Source organism: Plecotus auritus, assembly GCF_963455305.1.
Source record: "Plecotus auritus genome assembly, chromosome: 2".
NCBI lineage: Eukaryota > Metazoa > Chordata > Mammalia > Chiroptera > Vespertilionidae > Plecotus > Plecotus auritus.
In genome coordinates this window covers 27,554,445-27,578,757 of record NC_137771.1, presented here as the reverse complement: position 1 = coordinate 27,578,757, position 24,313 = coordinate 27,554,445, and the positions used below count along the sequence as shown (strand labels likewise).

At 45.5% G+C, this 24,313-nt stretch overlaps 2 protein-coding genes across 13 annotated transcripts in view; one reads left to right on the top strand and one right to left on the bottom strand.

Moving 5' to 3' along the window:
• Nucleotides 1–6,594, top strand: part of MAST2 (microtubule associated serine/threonine kinase 2) — a 187,694-nt gene extending 181,100 nt beyond the window's left edge. For 8 of the 12 annotated variants that reach the window (XM_080656391.1, XM_080656385.1, XM_080656387.1 and 5 more), the window contains 11 exons: nt 145–246; nt 513–635; nt 815–924; nt 1,269–1,423; nt 1,653–1,936; nt 2,045–2,239; nt 2,684–2,910; nt 3,053–3,175; nt 3,616–3,752; nt 3,858–4,051; nt 4,353–6,594. In XM_080656391.1, the coding sequence (XP_080512517.1) occupies nt 145–246; nt 513–635; nt 815–924; nt 1,269–1,423; nt 1,653–1,936; nt 2,045–2,239; nt 2,684–2,910; nt 3,053–3,175; nt 3,616–3,752; nt 3,858–4,051; nt 4,353–5,818 (3,116 nt within the window). In that variant the 3' untranslated portion in view covers nt 5,819–6,594. Of the gene's footprint in view, nt 1–144; nt 247–512; nt 636–814; nt 925–1,268; nt 1,424–1,652; nt 2,240–2,683; nt 2,911–3,052; nt 3,176–3,615; nt 3,753–3,857; nt 4,052–4,352 lie in introns of all 12 variants that reach the window. The other 4 variants (XM_080656392.1, XM_080656390.1, XM_080656388.1 and 1 more) reach the window with 2 other exon arrangements.
• Nucleotides 6,595–10,444: 3,850 nt separating this feature from the next.
• LOC308241770 (phosphatidylinositol 3-kinase regulatory subunit gamma) overlaps nt 10,445–24,313 on the bottom strand; it is a 97,731-nt gene continuing 83,862 nt past the window's right edge. The window contains exons 8-10 of the mRNA XM_080655367.1: nt 22,368–22,442; nt 21,761–21,931; nt 10,445–14,088 (exon numbers count right to left, since the gene is read on the bottom strand). Coding sequence (XP_080511493.1) covers nt 13,890–14,088; nt 21,761–21,931; nt 22,368–22,442 — 445 coding nt within the window. The 3' untranslated portion in view covers nt 10,445–13,889. The remainder of the gene's footprint in view (nt 14,089–21,760; nt 21,932–22,367; nt 22,443–24,313) is intronic.

Sequence of the window (24,313 nt, the reverse complement as noted above, 5' to 3'; positions counted from 1 at the left end):
GCTTTCAGGGATTCTAGACTGAACCCTTTATGCCTCCCTACCCTTCTATCCGAGGACCATCTTCTCCATCTCCCATTCTGCCTACAACTTCTGAGGCCCTTCTCTCACCCACTCCCTTTCTTCTCACCCGCGCTGACCCTTCAGATGAGATTGTGTGGCCTGAGGGGGATGATGCATTGCCGCCCGATGCCCAGGACCTCACCTCTAAACTGCTCCACCAGAACCCTCTGGAAAGACTGGGTACAGGTAGGACAGGCCCCACTAAACTTTTTCATCACATGGAAGAGGGAAGAGGGAGGCTGAGTCCATGCAACCAGGAGGGTCAGGCTTCAAGTGTGAGTAGTGCCTCTGGGTCCTGAAACTCGCTCTGCTCCTCTGGGCAGAAGATCTGGGAAGGTGCTGGAACTGAGGCCTCCAGGCCTTGCTTCTTGAGGTCTGGGTTCTCCGTGGACTTGCTGACCTGGACTCGACCTGCTCACCCGCCCCCTTGCCCACACCCTCCCTGTCCATAGGCAGTGCTTGTGAGGTGAAGCAGCACCCATTCTTCACTGGTCTGGACTGGACAGGACTTCTTCGCCAGAAGGCTGAATTTATTCCTCAACTGGAATCGGAAGATGATACCAGCTACTTTGACAGTAAGGCCACGATGGGTTAGGAGGATTAGGGCTCCTGCCTGCTTTTTCAGAAATACCCATGCACTCTGACCTTGGCATGGGGAGAGCAACCTCTCCAGGCCCTCCTGAGGTTTGTTAGGGTCAAAAAGAGGCTACCACCAGTGGCCTCTGAAGGGGACTGTCCTGTTTGTCTGACCCAGCCCGCTCAGATCGGTATCACCACGTGGACTCAGAAGATGAGGAGGAAGTGAGTGAAGATGGCTGTCTTGAGATCCGCCAGTTCTCTTCCTGCTCTCCCAGATTCAGCAAGGTACCACTGAGGCAGGCCCAGACTGGATAGGGGAGGCTGGAGGATTGGAAGAAGAGGACCTGTCAAGAGTCATGCCTGGGGCAGGCTGGGGAGGAAGTGATGGGGCTTCCTCGGGAAAAAGAGGAGGAAAGGCTGGGCCTGCATAGGACAGACACTTCTAGAACCACTCCAGGGGTGAGGCCAGGTCAGCCCAGAGGAAATTGCTGTTTCCTTGAACAGTCAAGGGTATGTATGGGGGAGTACGGGGAGCACCCATTCAGATTCCTGGGGATCGGGTGCAGGACATTATTTGCTCCTTAGGTTTCCGTTGGAGCCCGTCCCCAGCACGTCTGATGTGCCCACAGGTGTACAGTAGCATGGAGCGGCTGTCGTTGCTCGAAGAGCACCGGACACCACCCCCCACCAAGCGCAGCCTGAGTGAGGAGAAGGAAGACCGCTCAGATGGCCTGGCGGGGCTGAAGGGTCGAGACCGGAGCTGGGTGATTGGCTCCCCTGAGATGTGAGCACCCAGATCTCACCCAGAGTGGGCAGCACAGCCATCCTTCAGTTGTCACAGATTGTGGGCGGGATTCAGATGCTGGGGAGGAGTGTAGTGGCAGTGAGGGGGCGTCCACAAGAGCGGCTCGTCAGGAACGTCTGAGAACAGAGTTCTATGAGAACCTAAGGAAGCCTGGGCTGTAGGAGGGAGACCCCCAGGGCCATCTCACCTTGGGCCTTGTGTCTTGCAGATTGCGGAAGCGGCTGTCGGTGTCTGAGTCCTCCCACACGGAAAGTGACTCAAGCCCTCCACTGACCGTGCGACGTCACTGCTCAGGCCTCCTGGATGTGTCTCGCTTCCCTGAGGGCCCTGAGGAGGCTACCAGCACCCCCAGGAGGCAGCAGCAGGAGGGCATATGGCTTCTGACACCCACATCTGCAGAAGGGATGTCTGGGCCTATCCCTGAACGGCCAGTGGAGCAGCAGCTGAAGCTGGATGAGGAGCCTGCTGGCCAGAGCAGTGGTTCTAGTCCAGGTGTGGCCCAGCAGGTGGCCAAAGGGCCCAGGCTGGACCATAGTGCAGGGAGGCAGGGAAGGGCAGCTCGGGTGCATCGCAGGTCTCATTGCTCATTTGGGCCCACAGCCATGGAGACTCGAGGCCGTGGGACCCCACAGCTGGCTGAGGGAGCCACAGCCAAGGCCATCAGTGACCTGGCAGTGCGCAGGGCCCGCCACCGGCTGCTCTCTGGCGACTCTATAGAAAAGCGCACCACTCGCCCCATCAGCAAAGTGATCAAGTCTGCCTCAGCCACAGCCCTGTCCCTCCTCATTCCTACAGGTGAGGGCTTGGGGAACTAGGATAAAACACACAGGAAGGGCCTTGGAGTCTCCGTGGGCCTGTGCAGGAGTCTGCACAGGGCAGGTGTGTCTGTGCATTGTTATGTTGAGCAGGTATCTGAGAGACCGTGTCACTGTTGTCCCTTTGTTATGAAACTAGAGGTCTCTAGTTTAAATATGTATGAAGGGTTTATATGGTCCCTGGTCCATATAAGTAAGCACTCAATAAATGCCAGCTGCCCTTCCACCACCTGCTGGGGTCTGAGAGGGCTCGGATACAGGAGGGGCTTTGCTGCTCAGAGGCTATGGGGAGCACATACCTGAGCTAAGGCTCTGTCTCTGGCTAGGGTTGTGTGTGATCAACAGCCTAGGCAGGGGGCTGGTCTGGGATCTTTGCCAGGCCAGGTTCCCCTGACCCACTAAGTCCTGGTTTCTCATTCTCCAGAACACCACACCTGCTCTCCCTTGGCCAGCCCCATGTCCCCACATTCCCAGTCATCCAACCCATCATCCAGGGACTCTTCTCCAAGCAGGGACTTCTTGCCAGCCCTCAGCAACTCGAGGACCCCCATCATCATTCACCGAGCTGGCAAGAAGTATGGCTTCACCCTGCGGGCGATCCGTGTCTACATGGGCGACTTGGACGTCTACACTGTGCACCACATGGTGTGGGTATGTCCGGCCATCCAGACCCATTGTCTCCCAGCTTCGTCACTCTACCTTCCCCTTACCAGGGCCTGCCTGTCCCTGCCCACACTACCCTCAGGCGTCAGGCTCAGGCTCCAGGCTGATAACTGTTCTCTCCCTGGGGCAGCACGTGGAGGATGGAGGTCCAGCCAGTGAGGCGGGGCTTCGTCAGGGCGACCTCATCACTCATGTCAACGGGGAGCCTGTGCATGGGCTGGTGCACACTGAGGTGGTGGAGCTGATCCTGAAGGTTAGTGCTGGGTGTGCTGCCTGCTGTGGTGGACCCCAGCTTTGGAGTCTGTGACTGGCCATAGGGGAGTAGGAGTCGAGTGCATGTACACCTGGCACTCACTGAGTACAGGTGCACATACACACACAATTTGGGTACGGCCATAGTGATGCGTTTTCGCTGGAAGGCACCACCTTCACTGACTAAGGCCCAGTGATACTCTGGGCCTTGGGTAGGATTGGAGAGCAGGACAGGTAAGCCTCTTCTCTACCTTCTCAACCCAAAGTACTTGGGCTCCAGTCAGAGCCATTTGCTAACCTGTGAAGAGAAGACAGGTTTGTAGTTCAGATATGTTGATGCAGGGACAAAGGCTAGAGCTGTGGTCTAGCCATGCCCAGGGGTAGGAGTTGGATCAAAAATATGGCCATCACCTTAGCCTGGGGTCATGTTCTGGTCCCCAGAGTGGAAACAAGTTGTCTATTTCAACAACTCCCCTGGAGAACACATCCATTAAAGTGGGGCCGGCACGGAGGGGCAGCTACAAGGCCAAGATGGCCCGAAGAAGCAAGCGGAGCCGGGGCAAAGATGGGCAAGAAAGGTAAGCCAGACTTGGCCCAAGGGTCTGCTCTGGGCCAGTATATGGTGCATGTGTGTGCTGCGCCCTGTGCACCAAATCAGACAGCTTTGACTCTTGTCTCTGCAGCAGAAAAAGGAGCTCCCTGTTCCGAAAGATCACTAAACAGGCATCCCTGCTCCACACCAGCCGCAGCCTCTCTTCCCTTAACCGCTCCTTGTCATCAGGAGAGAGCGGGCCGGGCTCTCCCACACATGGCCACAGCCTTTCCCCCAGATCTCCCACTCAGGGTTACCGGGTGACTCCTGATGCTGTGCATTCAGGTAGGAAAGGCTCTCTGCAGATCGCAGACAACCCCTGGGAGGTAGGAAAGCGCCGGGGCCCTCTGGTTCTCTGGGTCCCACTCTGAAACTCTCAATTCAACCCACCCCCTGGAAGATCCAGCTGTCTTGGGGAGGAGGTGACAGGGGTGGAGGGTGACTTCATCTCTATGGCCTGGGCTCTGGTTCGCTAATGGGGTAACTTTGATACTCCTGGGACATTCCAGAGCTAAGCACTGCCTTGCCCCTCAGTCATTTCTAACAGCTAACATTGCTCTCTCTGCTTTTGTCTGTTTGTGCAAAGTGGGAGGGAATTCATCACAGAGCAGCTCCCCCAGCTCCAGTGTGCCCAGCTCTCCAGCCGGCTCTGGGCATACACGGCCCAGCTCCCTGCACGGTCTGGCACCCAAGCTCCAACGGCAGTACCGCTCTCCACGGCGCAAGTCAGCAGGCAGCATCCCACTGTCACCACTGGCCCACACCCCTTCTCCACCACCAGCAGCTTCGCCCCAGCGCTCCCCATCACCCCTGTCTGGCCATGGAACCCAGGCCCTCCCCACCAAGCTTCACTTGTCGCCTCCCCTAGGCAGGCAACTCTCCCGGCCCAAGAGTGCGGAGCCTCCCCGCTCACCACTACTTAAGAGGGTGCAGTCAGCTGAGAAACTGGCGGCTGCACTTGCTGCTTCTGAGAAGAAGCTAGCCACTTCTCGAAAGCATAGCCTTGACCTGCCCCACCCTGAGCTAAAGAAGGAACTGCCACCCAGGGAAGTCAGTCCTTTGGAGGTAGTTGGGACCAGGAGTGTGCTGTCTGGGAAGGGGGTGCTGCCAGGGAAAGGAGTGCTGCAGCCTGCTCCTTCACGAGCTCTAGGCACCCTCCGACAGGACCGGGCGGAGCGGCGAGAGTCACTGCAGAAGCAGGAAGCCATCCGGGAGGTTGACTCTTCAGAGGATGACACTGATGAGGGGCCTGAGAACAGCCAAGGTGTGCAGGAACCAAGCTTAGTACCTAACCCAGAAGTCGGCCAGGATCCGCCCCTCAGAGGAGCAGGAGAGGGGGAGGAAGAAGATGCCTTCTTGCCCAGGGACCCCAGAATGGAAGGCCCTGGTGACCCCCAGAGGAAGCTTGGGATCCTGCAAGTCTTTGAGGAGGCTGCCAGCTCCTTGTCACCAACTCCCAGCCTGGGTGGGGCTGGACCCACAGATCCCATCCCCCCTGAAGGCTGCTTGAAGGCCCAGCTCCTCCACACCCAGGCACTAACAGCACTTTGTCCCAGTTCTTCAGGACTCATCCCCACCAGTGGCCCCCCTGCCTCCTCCACTCCTGGAGGGCCAGGCCCATGGTCCTGGAAATTCCTTCTTGCGGGCCCTGAGGGGGCATCCATAAGCAGAAAGGCAACAACGGAAGGTGGGTTGGTCAGCTCCCAGGATTTGGAAGCCACAGCTCCAGCCCATCCTGAGTACCTGTCTCCTAGGCAGGAGGGGAAGTCATGGCCACCCAACGCCCCTGGACTGGCCCACCCTTGTGAGCTTTCCAGCCAAAGCTGGCGCTGGGAGCCTGAGTGTGCACAGAGAGAGAAGGAGGAGCCAGCCCTGGGCATCACCACAGTGCCTGAGGCCTCAGGTGACAGGAGGCAGAACCTTCCTTGCAGAAGCTGCCCCCTCGCCCAGGAGCCTGGGCCCAGCCTGCTCCAAAGGGGCCGAGACCCACGGGCCCCTCACAAGCATCAGGACTTGGCATTTGCAACCAATGAGCTTTTAAAGCAAACATAGCAGTTGTTTGCCATTTCTTAACTTGGATCTGTATAATACATGCTCTTAGAAACCATCTTTATGTCTTTGCTTCTTTCCTTCAGTCAACACAAATATAACTCAAAGTCCTATGTTATTGCTGGTAATAGAGTGACTAAAACAGTTTCTACTCTCAGGAGAGGGGCCTCTAACCCACCTTGGCTTCCCAGAGATGATGACATCTGAGTTCAAACCTGAAGGATAGGTAATAGGTAGTAATTTGCTGGGTTAGAAGAGTAGGAATTAGTGTAAGGGTGTCCAGGCAGAGTATAGCACTTAACCATATGCCTGGTATATTCAAGGAACCAAAAGTGGAAATGGGCGTAGTGAGTTAGGCAAGAGTCATAACTGATGGTCTTACAAGAATTTTGACTTTCTGTAGGTGATGAAGAACCCAAGAAGGCCACATAGTGACTAATATGCCTGCTTTATAGATAAGGAACTCAGGTTTTCAGATATTAACAAAATCATATAGCTTGGGCAGAGCTAGGATTAGAACCTAGATATCTCTTGACTCTAGAACCCACATATCTATACCAAATTAGAACGCCTCTTAGCCAGAAAATGAAGAGGAAAAGTGGAGAGAGGTGAAGAGTTTAACTTGGTACTGGGGGGACATCCGCAAGGTACCTAGATGTATGGGTCTCGAATGCAATAGAGAGATCTAGACTGATGATAGAAAATTGAGAGCCATTAGTGTATCAATAAGGGAACATGTGTAATTCTTTCAACAATAAATTATTTAAAAAAGAATATCAAACTGGAAAAAAAAAACAGCAAAAAATTAAATTATATACTGAGGAGCACAAGCATTTAAGGCAAAGAAAGACTTAGAGGGCACCATAAAATCCGAGAGAAGAGTTTTACTTGGTAAAATGCTGGGAGGCCTGGTGAGGTGAAAGTAGAGAACCACCTTCTGTGTTTAGTAGTAAGTCATGAATGTTTATAGTCAATGAGCCCTTCCTGGGCTGTTGTCAGGAAGGCCTCTGCACTGGAGATGGACATTGCTGACCTGGGCAGCCCCCAATGAGTAGAACTGCACTGGGTGGGTGGGTGGTGTTCAAGGGAGAGGGGGACATCTGTGGGAGGAGTCATGGCCTCGCAGGAGCAGGGCTGAGGTGGAGTGCCATGGAAGGCCTTGTGAAACTGCTGTCTTGCACTATTGTCCCATAATCCAATGCCTAGGGCCGAAGGAGAGGTATTAAGAGGCCTGGAGCCCTGGCTGGTTTGGCTCAGTGGATGCAGTGTTGGCCTGCGGACAAAGGGTCCCGGGTTCAATTCCAGTCAAGGGCACATGCCCAGGGTTGCGGGCTGGATCCCTAGTGGGGGCGTGCAGGAGGCAGCCAATAGATGATTCTCATCATTGATGTTTCTATCTCTCCCTCTCTGAAATCAATAAAAATATATATATTTTTTAAAAAGAGGCCTGGAAACTGGAAAATGCCTCTGGGTCACTGGCTGGGTCTTTCAAGCACCATGCAGCTCTTGGTCACTCTGCATGGGGAAAGCTGTGGCCGCCAGAGGGTGTGCTCTGCCCACAATGCAAAGCCCACAAGTGGGACATTTGGCCCTTTAGCCTTTCTAGTTCCCTCTTGAATTCACTTCTTCCTTCAGTCATTCATTGACAGTCGACCCCACCCCTGCACTAGACACTAGGAATAAAAGTAACTGGTTGCCTGAGGGAGTCCAACCCCCATGTATATCAGGATCTGGTTAGAAGCACCACACATTGGGGCGAAGGAGCTGGGGCATGCACAACTTGCAGTAGTTCATGGGAGGGAGGGACTGCCTGTCCCCTTAGGGGGTTGGAAATGGCAGGCAGGAGAGGAGGGTTGGAAGGAGTAGGCACAGAGATGCTAAGCATCCTGTAATGCATGGGGTAAGTGCTAGTGGGGCAGTTGAAAAACTGCCTGATAAGCCTGGGGGAGTGAGTTGTTTCCGGGAGGTAACCACAGGGAAGTGGTATAAGTAGATTTATGTTTTAGGAAGATCACTGGCTGCAGTACAGAGAGGCTCAGTAGAATAAGCAGACCAGAAAGAAAATAATGTAGTGACCCATTATGGTGGTCTAAACTAGGACAATGGGAGTTTTCTTAGAAAGAGGGAAGGTATAGGGAGTTGGACACAGATTTGGCAGCCATCAGCAAATATCTGGTAATTAAAGGCATAGGAGTACATGGGGACTGTACAGAGAATATATATAAAAGGAAAAAGGCCCAAGACATTAGGATTAATGCATGGGGAGGGAGCCAGTGAGGAGTCACTGAGGTGGGGAATGAGATCCTGAACTTGGGAGAAGCCATACCATTTTAAGAATTTTATCATTTACCCTAATAGCAATTGGAAGTTATTTAATGGTTTTACACAGTTTCAGATTTGTACTTTGAAAAGACGACAATAGATTTGAGGAGGTCAAGAATGGAAGCAGGGAGGCCTTCTGGTATGGAAGTTGAGAAGATAGTGAAGCAGTGGATTGAGAAGTGATACCTTCAATTCTTACAAAGTTGGATTTGTGTATGGGTTGATGGGTTTTATTTAGACATGAAGCAGAGAAGTTATCAACAATAATGACATTTCTGACTTACACAAGCAGCTGAGTTACTTATTCCCATTCACTGAAATAATGTAAGAGAAAGCGGACAATGTGATGACAGTATGCTGAATATGAGGTGCACCTCCCAGAAGAGGTCTGAGCAGGAGAAACAGACAGACATATTAAGTCTAGAGATGGTAGGTGAATTCATGGATATGGATAGAACTGCCAGGGGGGAAGGCATACTGGAGAAAGCAGCAGGAGTCCAGAGAATTAAAATGAACAGATTTAGGAGTAAAACTAGATGAATGAGTTGTCATGGAGCCAATGGTAGAGTTTTTCCTGGGGAAGAGTGTCAACAGTGATGGTTATTGAAGACATGAAGGAGAGCAGTTTCAGGTAATGGTGGAAACTGTATTGAAATACTTAAGGAAGTGAGGCAATAAAGACAAATTTAGACAATTTTGTGAAAGTGCTGTCTTGCACTATTGCTGAGCCTAACAAGGCCCTCTTCTCATGGATATCGTGCCGCAGTCCCATGAATACATAAAACAAGCATGCAGTCAGTACCTGAAAAGACTACCTCTCCTCGGTGGAGTTGTCAGAGGCTGAGTCTGGACTGTTGGAGGCCATTTGTCCACCTGGAGAGAGCCTAAACACAAAGTGAAACCAAGCATGAGCTGGCATAGCAGAGATGGAGAGAGACATGGTGCTTAGGATATTTGAGGCCCATAATCAGATTTTCCAATTATATTAGCCAATAAAGGCCATGTTCAAATGTCAGTGGATGATTCAACTGAGAGGAAACAATGTTGAAAGAATTGCTAACTGATGATGGAAGGTTCCTGAGAAGGTGAGAGAAAACAGAATCCAAGGGCTAACTTTTGTAATTTAATAGGTAAACGGGAGTTTTGTGAATACAGATAGGTTTGTAGATTTGGTGGTAAGAAGATAAGGGAATTCATAACCAAGCATGTTTTCTCTGTAAATAAGTTAGCAGTATCTGTGGGATGCTGAAGTTCCTAGTAGAGATATCCTGCCAGCAGGTGGGGTACAGAAGAGAGGACTGGACTGAAAATAGGAATTTGAGGGCCTTTGTAGAGTGGAAGCAACTCTTGGGATTCGGGAAAATAATCCATAATTCCTAGCAGTGGCCTTGGGGGTGCTATGTAGCTAAAATGTAGTGAGGGAGGTCACAGGCAAGGTCATTTAGAACATGGAAACTATTCCCTTACCTGATCTGATTTGTAAGTCAGTGCACATCCATGGGGCCTGAGACATGGATGAGAACTGCAATGTTCTGCGCAAGCAGAGGTCATCACTTGTTTGTTGACTGTTCCCAACACATAGGAACCTCAACAAAGTGCCTGGCAGAATGGTGACAAGGGCCTGGGGCAACAAGAGGACAAACAGTAAGCCTGAGCCCATTTCTCCTGCCTCCAAAATAGAATGTGGAAATATGGTTATTTCCAGGCAGAAAGATGTGATGAGAATCAATAAACGGCTTTCTAATCGTCAGGAATGGGGAAAGGAGGAAATGTCTTTCAGATTTAACTTTCCCAGATGAGTTTCTGAGTCTCCCTGTGTCGGGCTGACAGGATTCTGGCTTCATACCTGTTTTTTTGTTTTGTTTTGTTTGTTTGTTTATTTGTTTGTTTTAAATATATTTTATTGATTTTTTTACAGAGAGGAAGGAAGAGGGATAGAGAGTTAGAAACATCGATGAGAGAGAAACATCAATTAGCTGCCTCCTGCACACCTCCCACTGGGGATGTGCCTGCAACCCAGGTACATGCCCTTGACCGGAATTGAACCCGGGACCCTTCAGTCCGCAGGCCGACGCTCTATCCACTGAGCCAAACCGGTCAGGGCTGGCTTCATACCTGTTTGGGCCGACTTCCTCCTCTTCAGGGATAGAAGTGCCTCTGGTGGCCCCAGGTCAGTTGCAGGACCAATCTTCTGATGCTCATGGGATAGAAGGTTTGGAAGTTTCAGGGCTTTTCAACTCCCCAGACCTCTTCCCCTTGCTCCTAGCCCCAAACCACCTCCCTCTATAGCACGAGGACAAACAAGATACTTCAATGAAATGTCTTTATTGCATTACTGGAGCAAGTTGGTCAAACTGTCCCCTCTTGGGGAAAGGTCCAAAACAAAAAGACCAAAAAGTATCTTCCCCATCTTCCCCCCACCCTCCCCTACAACTGCACAGCAATGTCTGAACACATCTGGTGACAAGAACAATTTGCAAAAGTGGTCTAGGAACTACATTATGAACTGTCCCAACACAAGACATATAGTTGGCTTCCTTGTGAATCAGATATTTTTACGTAAACTACATGAATTTTTTTGACTACATCAAAGACAACAGAATAGGTTTTTCACAAGTAACAACAGGGCACCAAAGTCACATGCTGGAATCTGTAAGGAAACAAGGTTGTCACAAGTGGCTGGAGCTGGAGCAAGGCTGAGCCATTGGCAGCAGAGGGCCCAGACAGACACCCATCTGGACCCTCTGCTCTGAGGCCACTAAAGCCTCACAGAGGACTACTCTGGAGTCTTAACTGGCAACACAGATCACCTTGAAAACCAGGAATTGCCCAGATGCAATTCTTGGCCCAAGAGGACCCAGGAGGCTGGCTCCTTGCAGCAAGAAGAAACCTATGGAAGACACCATATTGGCTCTCAAAAAAGCGTACCCGGAGCACATGAGGCCCGAAATGACTGGGAGGTCCCATCAGGGCTTGGAGATGAAATGGGGCAGGAGACTTATTAGGAAGTCCTCAACCTTGACTAAATCAGCAATAAGGACACAGCTACCCTGTAGAGGCCTGAGCCATGGCCAAGGTTTAGCATCTATGGCCTGGTGGAGACAGAACATTGTTCAGTGATGAAAGCTCCATCTGGAATAGATGGGCCTAGGACCTGGGTCCAGCCAGCCCCAAGCTGCTTCCATGTTGGTAGCTGGCTTCTCTAGCCAGGAAAGCAATGGGCCACTCTGGTCTTGTTCTGTCTCTTTACCCTCTGCCTCAGTGAGGATGCAGTTAAGATGCCATAAAAGAACATCCCAGGACACAGAACCAGACTCACACGGAGGCCAAGGCTTGCTGCCTAGACCACAGAGTAAAGAAGCAGCATACTACCCCTCCACATGGTTAGTCGACTGGTCCCTATGCCATTTCCACTGACTCATTAGGATCAAGCAATTCGTGGCAAAGAAGACACTTTTCAATTTCTCAAATGATCCCTAGGTCTTAGTCCCCAAAAAGCAACAAATTCGAGAATGAAAAACAGGAAAGAAACAAAAAGTGAAGGAATGTAGGACTAAAAAAGAGCAGCCCTTCTCCACAAGCCAGCAGCCCAAGTGCAGATAACAGATGACGCTAGCTCTCTCCCTGCACACCCTTAACATCTGCCTGACAAGGAGCAACACACAGGTCAACATTACAGTTGTGTATCCTTATTCCCATTTTCATTTAAGACATTCCAAATACTAAATTTTAGTGCTAGAAAGGAGGGATTCCTTGCACCCAATCTTGTGCAACTAACCGCGTAGGCAGGTTCAACACCAGGTGCAAAGCTACCGAGGTGTGTCTCGCAGCAATCAGCCGGCCATTACTCTAAAACTTTCAGCAAGATTTCAATCTGGCAATTTGGGGAAGGGATGTGCAGTTCACACAGTTAAGGGCTTAAGTCAGAACAGTGACACTGAAGGGACTTCATTTGTCTGCCTCATCCAATTTGGAACTACAACATAACCAAGGAAAAGCCAAAAAGATATGCCCTTTCCTTCCTATCCTCATCGGTCTAATTTCTGTCATAGTCCTAAACGCTCAGGAAAAGCAATATGTTTCTTTCATCCCCAAAGCTAGAGCTTTCCCAGCTGCAAGCCTAAGTACCAAGACTCAGATACTGGCTTCTTGTGTAGCTCAGCCAGGACGCCTGACTGCACAGCTTTGGGCTCAAACAGCTGACTCACTCTGAGCCTATTCTGGTTCCAGGACTGGCTCAGAGGCAGCTGAATTCTATTTGTCCAATGAGTATCGACTGCTGGGGGAGGGCATAATGGAAGTTGGAGGAGATGCCTGCCTCCAACTCCATTTGCCTAGCTCCACTCAGCTGGAAGGCTTAAACCACATGGAGCAGAAGATCCTGGCCTAAAATCAGGACAGTCTGTGCACATCATCTTAATGGCAGGATCACAGAAAAGGCAAAGAGAAAAGCCTCCAGATGGTTTTTACTAACAGTCTGAACTCCAAACCATCCTATCCTTTCCTTACAGAAGTATGGAAGCACATGGGTAATGTGGTATGACCCTTGCCCTGGACATGGGAGTTCCTGGGTCTGTGATGTACTGAGGTCCCTGCCCCCAATCTGGTCCCTTCCTGCTACAGCCTTAGCAACCTGTGAATGAATGCCCTGAAGCCCTACCCAGCAAAGGTCAGGGGTGAGTCATTAACATGGTCACTGTTTCTGCAGGGCCTTTAAACTTGGGGAAGCACATATAAGAATATTGTTCTATATCATTATTTGGTATATCAAGCCATCTAAAAGCACTGGATTGCACCTTTTCTTTACTCATACAAACAAGTTACAAAGGTTTCAAACAACAGATCATTCTTCAGGCTAAGGAAACACCACACAAGCACCAACTTCATTTTATGATTCAAAGCTTACCATGCCTACAAAAAGAACACTATTCCTCACCTCAGAGAAACAAGGGCAGGGCAGAAGGGTTACACTGACCAATTTAGTGTTTGCTAAAACTAACAAATTCTAGCTTTCCTTTTATTTTCAAGTTTCGGTACAGAAGTGTGCATTCAGACACGAGTGCTGCCTTCTTCCATCAGACCATAGTCCTGTAACAAACATTGTTTTTCTGGGATCAATTTGGTTTCTAAACAATGCTTTTTCAGAGGGAGGAGCTATGAGACGCTGATGTCTAAGTTATGTTAATTAAGAAACACAGGACCTTCAGCTGAAGGGTTTTCACCCCTTGACTGAGAGTCTGCCTCCCATTCTCCTTTGGTTCTCTTTCCCACTGACTGCCATTCTACCACAGACCAAAACAACCTTCCCTGGGAGGAAGTCAGAGAGACTGCCAGACCAAAACAGAACTCCCCACAGAGCCACACCCATCACATTCTCAGAGTTGAAGACCCAGAGAGGACATGGACTCTGCAGAAGCTTCCAGATATAACCCCTCACCCCCTCAAGCCTAATGTGTTCTGTTGAGGGTGCTTGGCTAAAAAAAAAAACAAAAAAAACCCCAGTGAAACAGACTTCCCAAAAAAAACCACATCTGCTTCCAGCTTCCTATGCTAGTGCAGCAGCACAGCTGGGTCCCAAAGACCCGTAGGCCCTTACACCCTCTCCTGACCGCTGCTGCTCGGCCTCTCCACTTCACATTCACAGAATCACTTCTTGTGCAAAACAAGCAGTCTACGTAGAAAGAATGCCCTCATAGTCTAATAAAACTGTAGAAAAAAATGCTAGAGAGCCACCTCTCTTCCCACTCCCACTTTATCTGCAGAACGAGGGCATCTGTGCGTGGACAGGGTAGGCAAGCCTGACGTTGAGGGAGTCGTTGTGCTGAACGAGGGATGTCTGCTGGTAGTGGAGCACCAGCTCCTTCAGCGAGCTGTACAGGTTGTAGGGCTCCGCAAAGCCATAGCCCCGGGCAGTGCTGTAGATCACACAGTGCTTCACTTCCCCATCGGCACTGCAAGATACAACACAAAACACCGCGGAATTAAGGCAGGAAATAATAAAGGGATCCCAGAAGTCTGAAAGCAACTGTTTTGTAGAGGAGGCGCAGAAATGTTTTCTCAACCAAGTTTGTAAAATGTTACATCCATGTGTGTCTCCATCACTCCCTTACAGACCTGTCACCTCCCACCAAGACCCAGTAAAGCTAAAATGGATGGCTCCATGTTGTCACTCAACTTAGGCAAGAATACTGAGAGGAGCAAAACAAACCAAAAAACATTTTTTTAGTGTATAAATCAGTATTTTTTAGAATATTCACAAGGTTGTGCAACAATCACCACTATCTAATTCTAGAATATTTTCATCACCCTAAAAAGAAACCATGTAGCAATTACTCTGTATTCCTCTCTCCCCCCAGGCCCTGGCAAGTAACCTATTTTCTTTCTCTATGGATTTGCCTATTCTGGACATTTCATATAAATGGAATCATATCACACTTTTTGTACCTGGCTTTTGCTTAGCACACTATTTTCAAAGTCTCCCATGTTGCAGCATGTATTAGTACTTCATTTTTTCTTATAGCTGAATAAATATTCTATTGTGTGGATATTCCACATTTTGTTTATCCATTCATCAATTGATGGACATTTGGGTTGTTTCCACTTTTTTGGCTATTATGAATGATGCTCTGAACATTGGTGTGTGTGTTTTTGTATGGACATATATTTTCAGTTCTCTTGGATGTATATCTAGGAGTGGAACTGCTGAGTCACATGGTTTAGCTTTGTGAGGAACTGCCTAACTGGTTTCCCAAATGGTTGCACCTTTCTATACTCCTGCCAGCAGCGTAAGGGGATCCAATTTCCCCACATTCTTTCCAACACTTCCTATTGTCCATCTTTTTTATTTTATAGTCATCCTAGCGGTGTCTCATTGTGGTTCTGATTTGCAGTTTTCTAATGGCTACTGATATTGAGCAACTTTTCCTATGCTTATTGACCACTTATATATCTTAAGAAAAATGTATATTTAAATCTTTTGCCCATTTTTAAATTGGGACATTTGTCTTTTTATTAAGAGTTCTTTACGTATTAGACACTAGTTGCTTAACAGATATATGATTTCTAAATATTTTATCTTATTCTGTAGGTTGTCTTTTCACTTTTTTGACAGTTTCCTTTGATGCAAAAAAGTTTTTAATTATGTTGAAAACCAATTTATCTATTTTTTCTTTTGGTGTTTGTGCTTTGGATATGTAAGAAACTACTGCCTAACCCAAAGTCACGAAGATTTATGCCTATGTTTTCTCCTAAGTGTTTTACACTTGTAGCTTTTACATTTAGATCTATAATTCATTCTTAGTTAATTTTTGTATATAGTGTGAGGTAGGGGTCCAACTTTATTCTTTGCATGTGGCTCACCAGTTGTCACAGCATCATGTGTTGAAATGACTATTTTTTCCCCACTGGTCTTGAGACCCTTGTTGAACACCAATTGACCATAAATGTAAGAATTTTTTTTTTAAATATATTTTATTGATTTTCCACAGAGAGGAAGGGAGAGGGAAAGAGAGCCAGAAACATCGATGAGAGAGAGACATCGATCAGCTGCCTCCCACACACCCCCCACTGGGGATGCGCCCGCAACCAAGGTACATGCCCTGGACAGGAACCGAACCTGGGACCCTTCAGTCCGCAGGCTGACGCTCTATCGACTAAGCCAAACCGGCCAGGGCTGTAAGAATTTCTTTTTTTTTTTTTTTTTTTAATATTTTATTGATTTTTTACAGAGAGGAAGGGAGAGGGATAGAGAGTTAGAAACATCGATGAGAGAGAAACATCGATCAGCTGCCTCCTGCACACCTCCCACTGGGGATGTGCCTGCAACCAAGGTACGTGCCCTTGACCGGAATCGAACCCGGGACCCTTCAGTCCGCAGGCCGACGCTCTATCCACTGAGCCAAACCGGTTTCGGCTGTAAGAATTTCTTGACTCTCAATTCTGTTCACTGATCTACATGTTTATCCTATTGTCAGTGCCTCACAGTTTTGATTACAATAGCTTTGTTGTAAGTTTTGAAATCAGGAGGTGTACTTCAATTTTTTTTTCTATTCTTTCTAGATTATTTTAGCTGTTCTGGATCCCTTGCGTTTTCACATGAATTTTAGGATCATCTTGTCAATTTCTGCAACAATCCAGCTGCAATTTTTGAAAGGGATTACATTGAACATGTAGACCAATTTGGGAAGCACTGCCATCTTAACAATATTAAGTCTTCTGTTCTATGAACACTGGATGTCTTTCCACTTATTTAGATCTTCTTTAAGTTCTTTCATTGTTTTATAGTTTTCATTATACAGCTCTTGTACTTCTTTTGTTTTAATCCTAGGTATTGAATCATTTTTGATGTTATTATAAATAGTATGTCTTCTTCATTTCATTTTCAGATTGTTCATTTCTAGTATATAGAAATACAACTTGCTAAAACCGGTTTAGCTCAGTGGATAGAGCATCGGCCTGCGGACTCAAGGCTCCCGGGTTCCATTCCAGTCAAGGGCATGTACATCGGTTGTGGGCACATCCCTGGTGGGAGGTGTGCAGGAGGCAGCTGATCGATGTTTCTCTCTCATCGATGTTTCTAGCTCTCTATCCCTCTCCCTTCCTCTCTGTAAAATATCAATAAAATATATTTTTTAAAAAAAGAAATACAACTGATTTTTGTATCCTAATCTTTTAACTTACAACGCTGATGAACTCATTTATTTTACTCTTTTCCAATCTGGATGTCTTTTATTTCTTTTTCTTGCCTAACTTCCCTAGCTAGAACCTTCTGTGGAATATTTAGAAGTGGTGAGAGTGGACATTCTTGTCTTTTTCCTATCTTAGGGAAAAGCATTTGGTCTTTCACCATTAAGTATGACATTAGCTGTGGGTTTTCATAGATAACTCTTTATCAGGTTGAGGAAGTGCCCTCCTACTCCTAGTTTGTTCAGTGTTTTTTAAAATAAAAGAGTTGTTGGATTGCCCTAGCTGATTGGGCTCAGTGGATAGAGTGTCGGCCTGCAGACCAAAAGGGTCGTTCAATTTGGGTCAAGGGCACATACCTCAGTTGCAGGCTCCAGTGTTTCTCTCACATCAGTGTTCCTCTGTCTTTCCCTCTCTTTTCCACTCTCCCTAAAAATCAATGGGAAAATAACCTCGGGCGAGGATTAACAACAACAACAACAAAAATGTTGATAGGTGTAGATATTTGCCTTGCAAAAAAAAAAAAAAAGAAGAAGAATTGTTGGATTTTGTCAAAGCTTTTTGCATCTACTGAAATTATTGTGTAATTTTTGTCCTTTATTTTATTAAAATGGGTTATTGTGTTGATTGATTTATACTGATCCACCCTTGCATTCCTGGGATAATACCTACTACAATTCTTTTCTTGTGTTAACTTTCTATGGGCCCAGCCAGCATGGCTCAGTGGTTGAGGGTCGACCTCTGAACCAGGAGGTCACAGTTTGATTCCCAGTCAGGGTACATGCCTGGATTTTGGGCTTGATCCCCAGTGTGGGGCGTGCAGGAGGCAGCTGATCAATGATTCTCTCTCATCATTGATGTTTCTATCTCTTTCTCCTTCTCCCTTCTCTAAAATCAATAAAGATATTAAAATAAAATAAAAAAACTTTGTCTGGGTTTTGCTACCAAGGTAATATTACCCTTATAAAGTGAGTTGAAAAGTGTTCTCTCCTCTTCTATTTTTTGTAAGGGTTTGTGAGGGACTTATGTTAATTCTTTAAAATATATTTGATAGACTTTACCCGTAAAGCCAACTGGGCCTGGGCTTTTCTTTGTGGGTAGTTTTATTTTTTTAATTAATATTTCAACTTCTTTACTTGCTATAGTTTTCTTCATATTTCAGATTTTCTATTTCCTCTTAAGTCAGTTTTGGTAGTTTGTGTGTTTCTTGGAATTTGTACATTTCATCTAGATTATTTAATTTGCTGGTCTATAATTGTTTTATAGTATTCCCTCATCATCATTTTAAATTTCTGTAAGGACTACAAGTAATGTCTCCTCTTTCATCCTGATTTTAGTAATTTGTGTCGTGTGTGTGTGTCAATTTAGAGGTTGTCAATTTTGTTGGTCCCAACTTTTGATTTCACTGACTTTCAATTGTTTTTAATTCTCTATTTCATTTCTCTATTTCATCTTTATTATTCCTTTCCTTCTGTTTGTGTAGGCTTAGTTTGCTCTTCTTTTTTTTTGGGCGGGGGGGAGTAGTTTCTTAAGGTAGAAGAAGGTAAGGCTATTAATTTTAGATATTTTTTAATATAAATGTTTATAGTTATAAATTTCCCTCTTTTTTTTTTATTTTATTGATTTTTTACAGAGAGGAAGGGAGAGGGATAGAGAGCTAGAAACATCGATGAGAGAGAAACATCGATCAGCTGCCTCCTGCACACCCGCCACTGGGGATGTGCCTGCAACCAAGGTACGTGCCCCTGACCGGAATCGAACCTGGGACCCTTCAGTCCGCAGGCCGACGCTCTATCCACTGAGCCAAACCGGTTTCGGCTAAATTTCCCTCTTAACACTGCTTTCACTGCATTCCATAAGTTTTGATATGTTTTTTCGTTTTTACTCATTTCAAAGTATTTTCTAATTTCCCTTTTCCTTTTTGGTCTACCGGTTATTTAGGAATGTGTTTACTGTCCACATTTGTGAAATTTCCCAAATTTCCTTCTGTTTGTGATTTCTGATTTATTTCCATTGTGGTTAGAGAACATATTTTGTATTATTTCGATCCTTTTAAATTTATTGAGACTTATGGCCCTGTGGTCTATCCTGAATAATGTTTCATGTGCACTTGAGAAGAATGTGTCCTCTGTTGGTAGGTGGAATATTCTAAACATGTCTGTTAGGTCTAGCTGTTTTATAGTGCTGTTCAAGTCTTCTGTTTCCTTCTTTATCTAGTTGTTCTACCCCTAATCAAATTTTGTATCCCAAATGGCAACAACAATAAGAATCACAAGTGCTTACTACCTGACTCCCTAGCCCAGTGGTCAGCAAATTCATTAGTCAACAGAGCGGCAAACCGCGGCTTGTAAGCCACAGTTTGCCGACCACTGCCCTAGCCTAGTAGAATATATGCACTGCTGGCTGCAGGTCTTTAGCCTCACAAGGCTATAAAGTTAGTTTATTCTGAGGCTTTTTTGTGATTTCATTAACAAAAATTAAAATGGAAAAACAAAGGTGTTACATGCCTTCGCGAAACTACATGATGATTTTAATTTTGGTATGAGTGTCTCCTAAAAAACTTAACTTATTCATGTCCCTCCTTTAGCAAATGTCTTAAGTATATTGGAGATCACTGTAAGCAGGCTTCCTGTAGCCAAAGTGGCTACCAAACAAGTGGAAGTTTTTGTGATGCCAGACTCTTTTGCTTCTGAATATCTTCAATTTGATATATGACTGCAGTTGGATTTAATAGGCAAGGGAAATCCACACTGCTGTGGACTTGAGTCTGGCCAAGTCTGTGGCTAAAGAAAGGAGAAAAGGCCTGGCTGGCATGGCTCAGTAGTTGAACGTCAACCTATGAACCTGGAGGTCACGGTTCGATTCCTGGTCAGGGCACATGCTCAGGTTGTGGGCTCAATCCCCAGTGGAGGACATGCAGGAGGCAGCTGATCAATGATTCTCCCTCATCATTGATGTTTCTATCTCTATCTCCTCTCTACCTTCCTCTCTGAAATCAATAAAAATAATATTTTTATTTTTTTTAAAAAAAAGGAGAAAAAGAATACACAGCTCCCTAAGATATTCAAGCTGCTCCTTGGTCTCCCTGGATTTATGTTAGCCTGTGACCCAGTGACCTGGGGTGAGGGTGAGGGACCAATGCACTGGGATTATCACCTTCCTTCTTTTTATTGTTCTTAAAAGATCTCAAATCCTACAAGAACCATCCTTTCCTGCCATTTCCATTCATATAACTTGAGCAGTCCATGTTTCAGAGAAATGAAACCGTTTTTCAAGTAGCTCTATCTCTGGAAAACAGTAATCCAATGTACTTTTCAATTCCTCCCATTTCCTGCCCATAGGTATCCCATATTCATCCTTTCAAAGTTCAGCTCAAATGCCACCTCTTCCGCAAAACCCTCCAATCCTTTTTTTCTCCACCAAAATTAACAATTCTTCATGTGCACAGGCAACTAATGATACCATTTCACAGTGATTCTATTTATCTTGGATATTTAATTGTGAAATGAAGTGTGTTGCAATAGGAAAATGTGGGCTTTGAAACCAGGTAAACTTGGACTCAAACTCTGACTCAATACAGAGGTACACCACTAAAGACAAGATGATCATGTAAAGCATTGAGCACTCTGTTAATGAGTGCCTTTTGTTTATCCTCACCACACTGCCCTCTTTGAGGGGAAAAACATTTGGTCATCTTTGCTTGCCTTCTGCCATGTCCATCAGTAGCATCACTATCACAATAATATAGTAAGATTACTTACTATAGGCTTTTCCAAACAAATTCATAAGATGATCTTATGGAAATCACCCAACATTACCTATCACTACCCAACAGAATACTATTTAAGTACAAAATTTAGATAGAGTTTTTCTGCTGAAGCAAAAACATTTCTATTTAATCAAGCCTTCCTAAATCTGATAATGAAGACCAAGTTAGGCATGCAGAAGACTACTAAAGAATGAAGTAGCCCTAACCCGTTTGGCTCAGTGGATAGAGCGTCGGCCTGCGGACTGAAGGGTCCCAGGTTCGATTCCAGTCAGGGGCATGTACCTTGGTTGCGGGCACATCCCCAGTAGGGGGCGTGCAGGATGCAGCTGATCGATGTTTCTCTCTCATTGATGTTTCTAACTCTCTATCCCTCTCCCTTCCTCTCTGTAAAAAAATCAATAAAATATATTTTTAAAAAACTTAAAAAAAGAATTAAGGGATGCCCGACAGGCATGACTTGGTGGTAGAGCATGGACCTATGAACCAGAAGGCCATGGTTCCTGCAGTAGGGGGCATGTAGGAGGCAGCCGATCCATGATTCTCTCTCATCATTGATATTTTTCTCTCTCTCTCCCTCTCCCTTCCCCTCTAAAATCAATAAAAATACATTTAAAAAAAAGAATTAAGTTATCTTTTCAATGGAAGATCTCACATTACTTTTCACAAATACCTAAAATCCAATAGCAATACTGCAGGGCCTAATCTACTTACCATTTAAATTAAAATCCCTAAAATGATTTCAGATATCATTTCTCCTAAAGCAATGGTTTTCTTTATAAAATATTAATGGTCTAAGAAATCAACCAAAAAACTCATATGTATGCATATAAGCATAGCCCATGGACATAGTCAGTAGGGGGGGTGAGGGCATGTGCTGGGGGGTGGGAATGGCTGGGGAGAGATCAGTGGGGGGAAAATGAGACATATGTAATACTTTAAACAATAAAGCATTTTATATATATATATACATATATATATATATATATATATATATATATATATATATGTATATATGTATATATATATATAAAATAAAAAATAAAATATTAATGGTCTAAGCCCTGGGCCCTCATTACTGCGCCTGAACTAATTTTATTGAATTTTATGAGAGACTGATTTTCTTTTAATCAAGGCAGAAGTTTTCAAAAGGTCATACTCCCAGGAAGACTTACACCACAGAGCAAGCATAACATCCTTTCTTGCTACTCTCACGAATTAAGAATGCACCATCAGGCTTCCCATAAAGCAAGTCCTCTGCTTGTACTCGATTGATATCCTCAACAAACCAGGTTTTCTCATCGTAATGGGGCAGGTTTTCATCTTCTTCATTGATAAAATAGGTCCTAAAAATTAAATGTTAAAATATTATTCTAACAATTAGGTTACTTATATCTAAAAGCAAATTCACAAATAAAACTCTCTTCTAAATCTTTAACCATAAAATGATAAAATGAAATTCTAATTAGTTGGATGCTTTTCAACAACTTCATTACTTGCTATGGTACAGAAAGCACAGAATTCACATGTCTCATCCAACAAGCTGACATGTGGGTGTCTGAATGACCTTCAGACCAATGCTTTTGTTTCACGTGGTTAGGCAGGTCTCTGAACTCAAATGCCTATAGGGTACTCTAGAAAATTCAATTCAAAAAAGGAGCAAAGTTCTTAATTCAATGTCCTCAAATGACAATAAAAACCAATATTTAACATGTATAAAGAAGGCCCAGGTCTTAAATTGGGAACAAAACCCTCTGACAGAAAGGTACAGAAGGAACTTACTCATCAGCATCCTCATTCTTGATTCCCAGCCAGGCATTCAGGCGTTTCTGTCTCACTCCTTTGTGATTGAGCCATCTGCCAGAGGGAAGATAGCAGTGTCAGTATCTGTGCAAACTGCCTGGATGAAGAAGACCCGCGCAGCCAACCAAATTTCCAGAGTCCAGGAACCTCTTATTTTTCCCAATCCCACGGAGTGGCCAGAAATTTCCCTAAACTAGTTTCTCCATTACTTTCCCTTCAACTTTCTGCAAAAAGGCAGAAACACAAAGAGCTACCTGAAATGAGACTTCTCACTTTGCATTTTCCTTTTCTACAAGGTTTTATTACCATAAGCATACACATACTGACACTCAAACACAGTGGGAGAGACACGTTGCTGAAATCATTAGTTAGATCAGTATGGTGTCACATATTTGTGATTTCCGCTTGGCCAGAGGAATCAATTCCTATGTGGTCTCTATATTGAGTTTAAAATTCTAAAACAGAATTTTAAGGTCTATACTTGCACCTAAGCAAGCCACAGAATTTACTTCACCACCAGGCAAATCATAGTATTTTACAATACAGCAATGTCTTTAAAAATTATTTTGGAGAGAGAGGAAAGGAGAGAGAAACATCGACTTGTTCCACTTATTTATGCATTCATTGATTGATTCTCCTATGTCCTCTGACTGGGGATCGAACCCACAACCTTGGTGTACCAGGATTACACTCAAACCAATTGTGCCACCCAGCCAGGAAAATACAACATTTTAGATGTAAAATGATATAAACCACTGAGATGGCTGATGGTCTAAAACTTCAGTGGAATATAAAAACTCTCACTGCTGTCCCCCAACCAGGCCCCTATTCATTCAGATCTCATCCTAAACACCTCCCTCCAGGGATTCCCAACTAAGGCAATCCCCCAGTCACTTTCTGTACTTTATCATCTTCTTAGCCCTGGCCTGAAATTGTTTTATATTTTCACTTGTTTATGTTTGTCTTGTGGATGAAAAGGGGCCACATACTAAACCTGACAAGTTCAGGGGAGGCCTGCATAGTAGTCTTACAAACTCAGAGACCTAAAGTAACCACATAGGATAGTCTGAAATTAAAACTTTTTAACTAAAAACAGTTCATGGCCGGTATTTTTCCATAACAAAGGTCAACCTTCACCTTAACTGAGCCTGCATATTGTCTTTTTGTGCATCTACCATAACATACCTTCGGAATATCAAAGTAATTTTCTTCCCCCCCACTCCCACCCCTCAAAGCACAACTACCACACCAGAGCAGAGACCACAAATCGCCTCACTGTTATCGTGTTAACTGTTAACTATCCTACCACCTATGTAAAAGTATGTCTATTTGTTTTACTTTTTATCCAATTCCAGAGAATCCCCGCCCCAATGCCCCCCCCACACCCTTGCTTTCTCCTGCCTCCCTAATCTATCACCAATGAATTTTATGTAACCCCCTTACACCTCTCCTCCTTTGACGATAATGTATAAAATAAGGTACAAAACTGCCATTCTTTGCAGCATTTTCCCAGTCTCTTAAGATTTTGTCTTTTAGCAACTGTCATCAGTTTGGCTCAAATAAACTCATAAAAATTCTTACAGGTTTGGGCATTTATTCTCTTGACAGTCTCCTCCACTGAAATGTAAGCTGCTTTGCCTGGTCAGTATGGCTCAGTGGTTGAGTGCTGACCCATTAACCAGGAGGTCAAGGTTCAATTCCCTGTCAGGGCACATGCTCAGGTTGTGGGCTCGATCCCCAATACGGGCATGCAGGAGGCAGCTGATCAATGATTCTCTCTCACCATTTATGTTTCTAACTCTCCCTCTCCCTTCCTCTCTCTGAAATCAATAAAAACATATATTTAATAAAAAATAAAATAAAATGTAAGCTGCTTTAAAGAAAGGGGATTGTCTTGCTCATGGCTAATCCCAATGCTGAAAAGT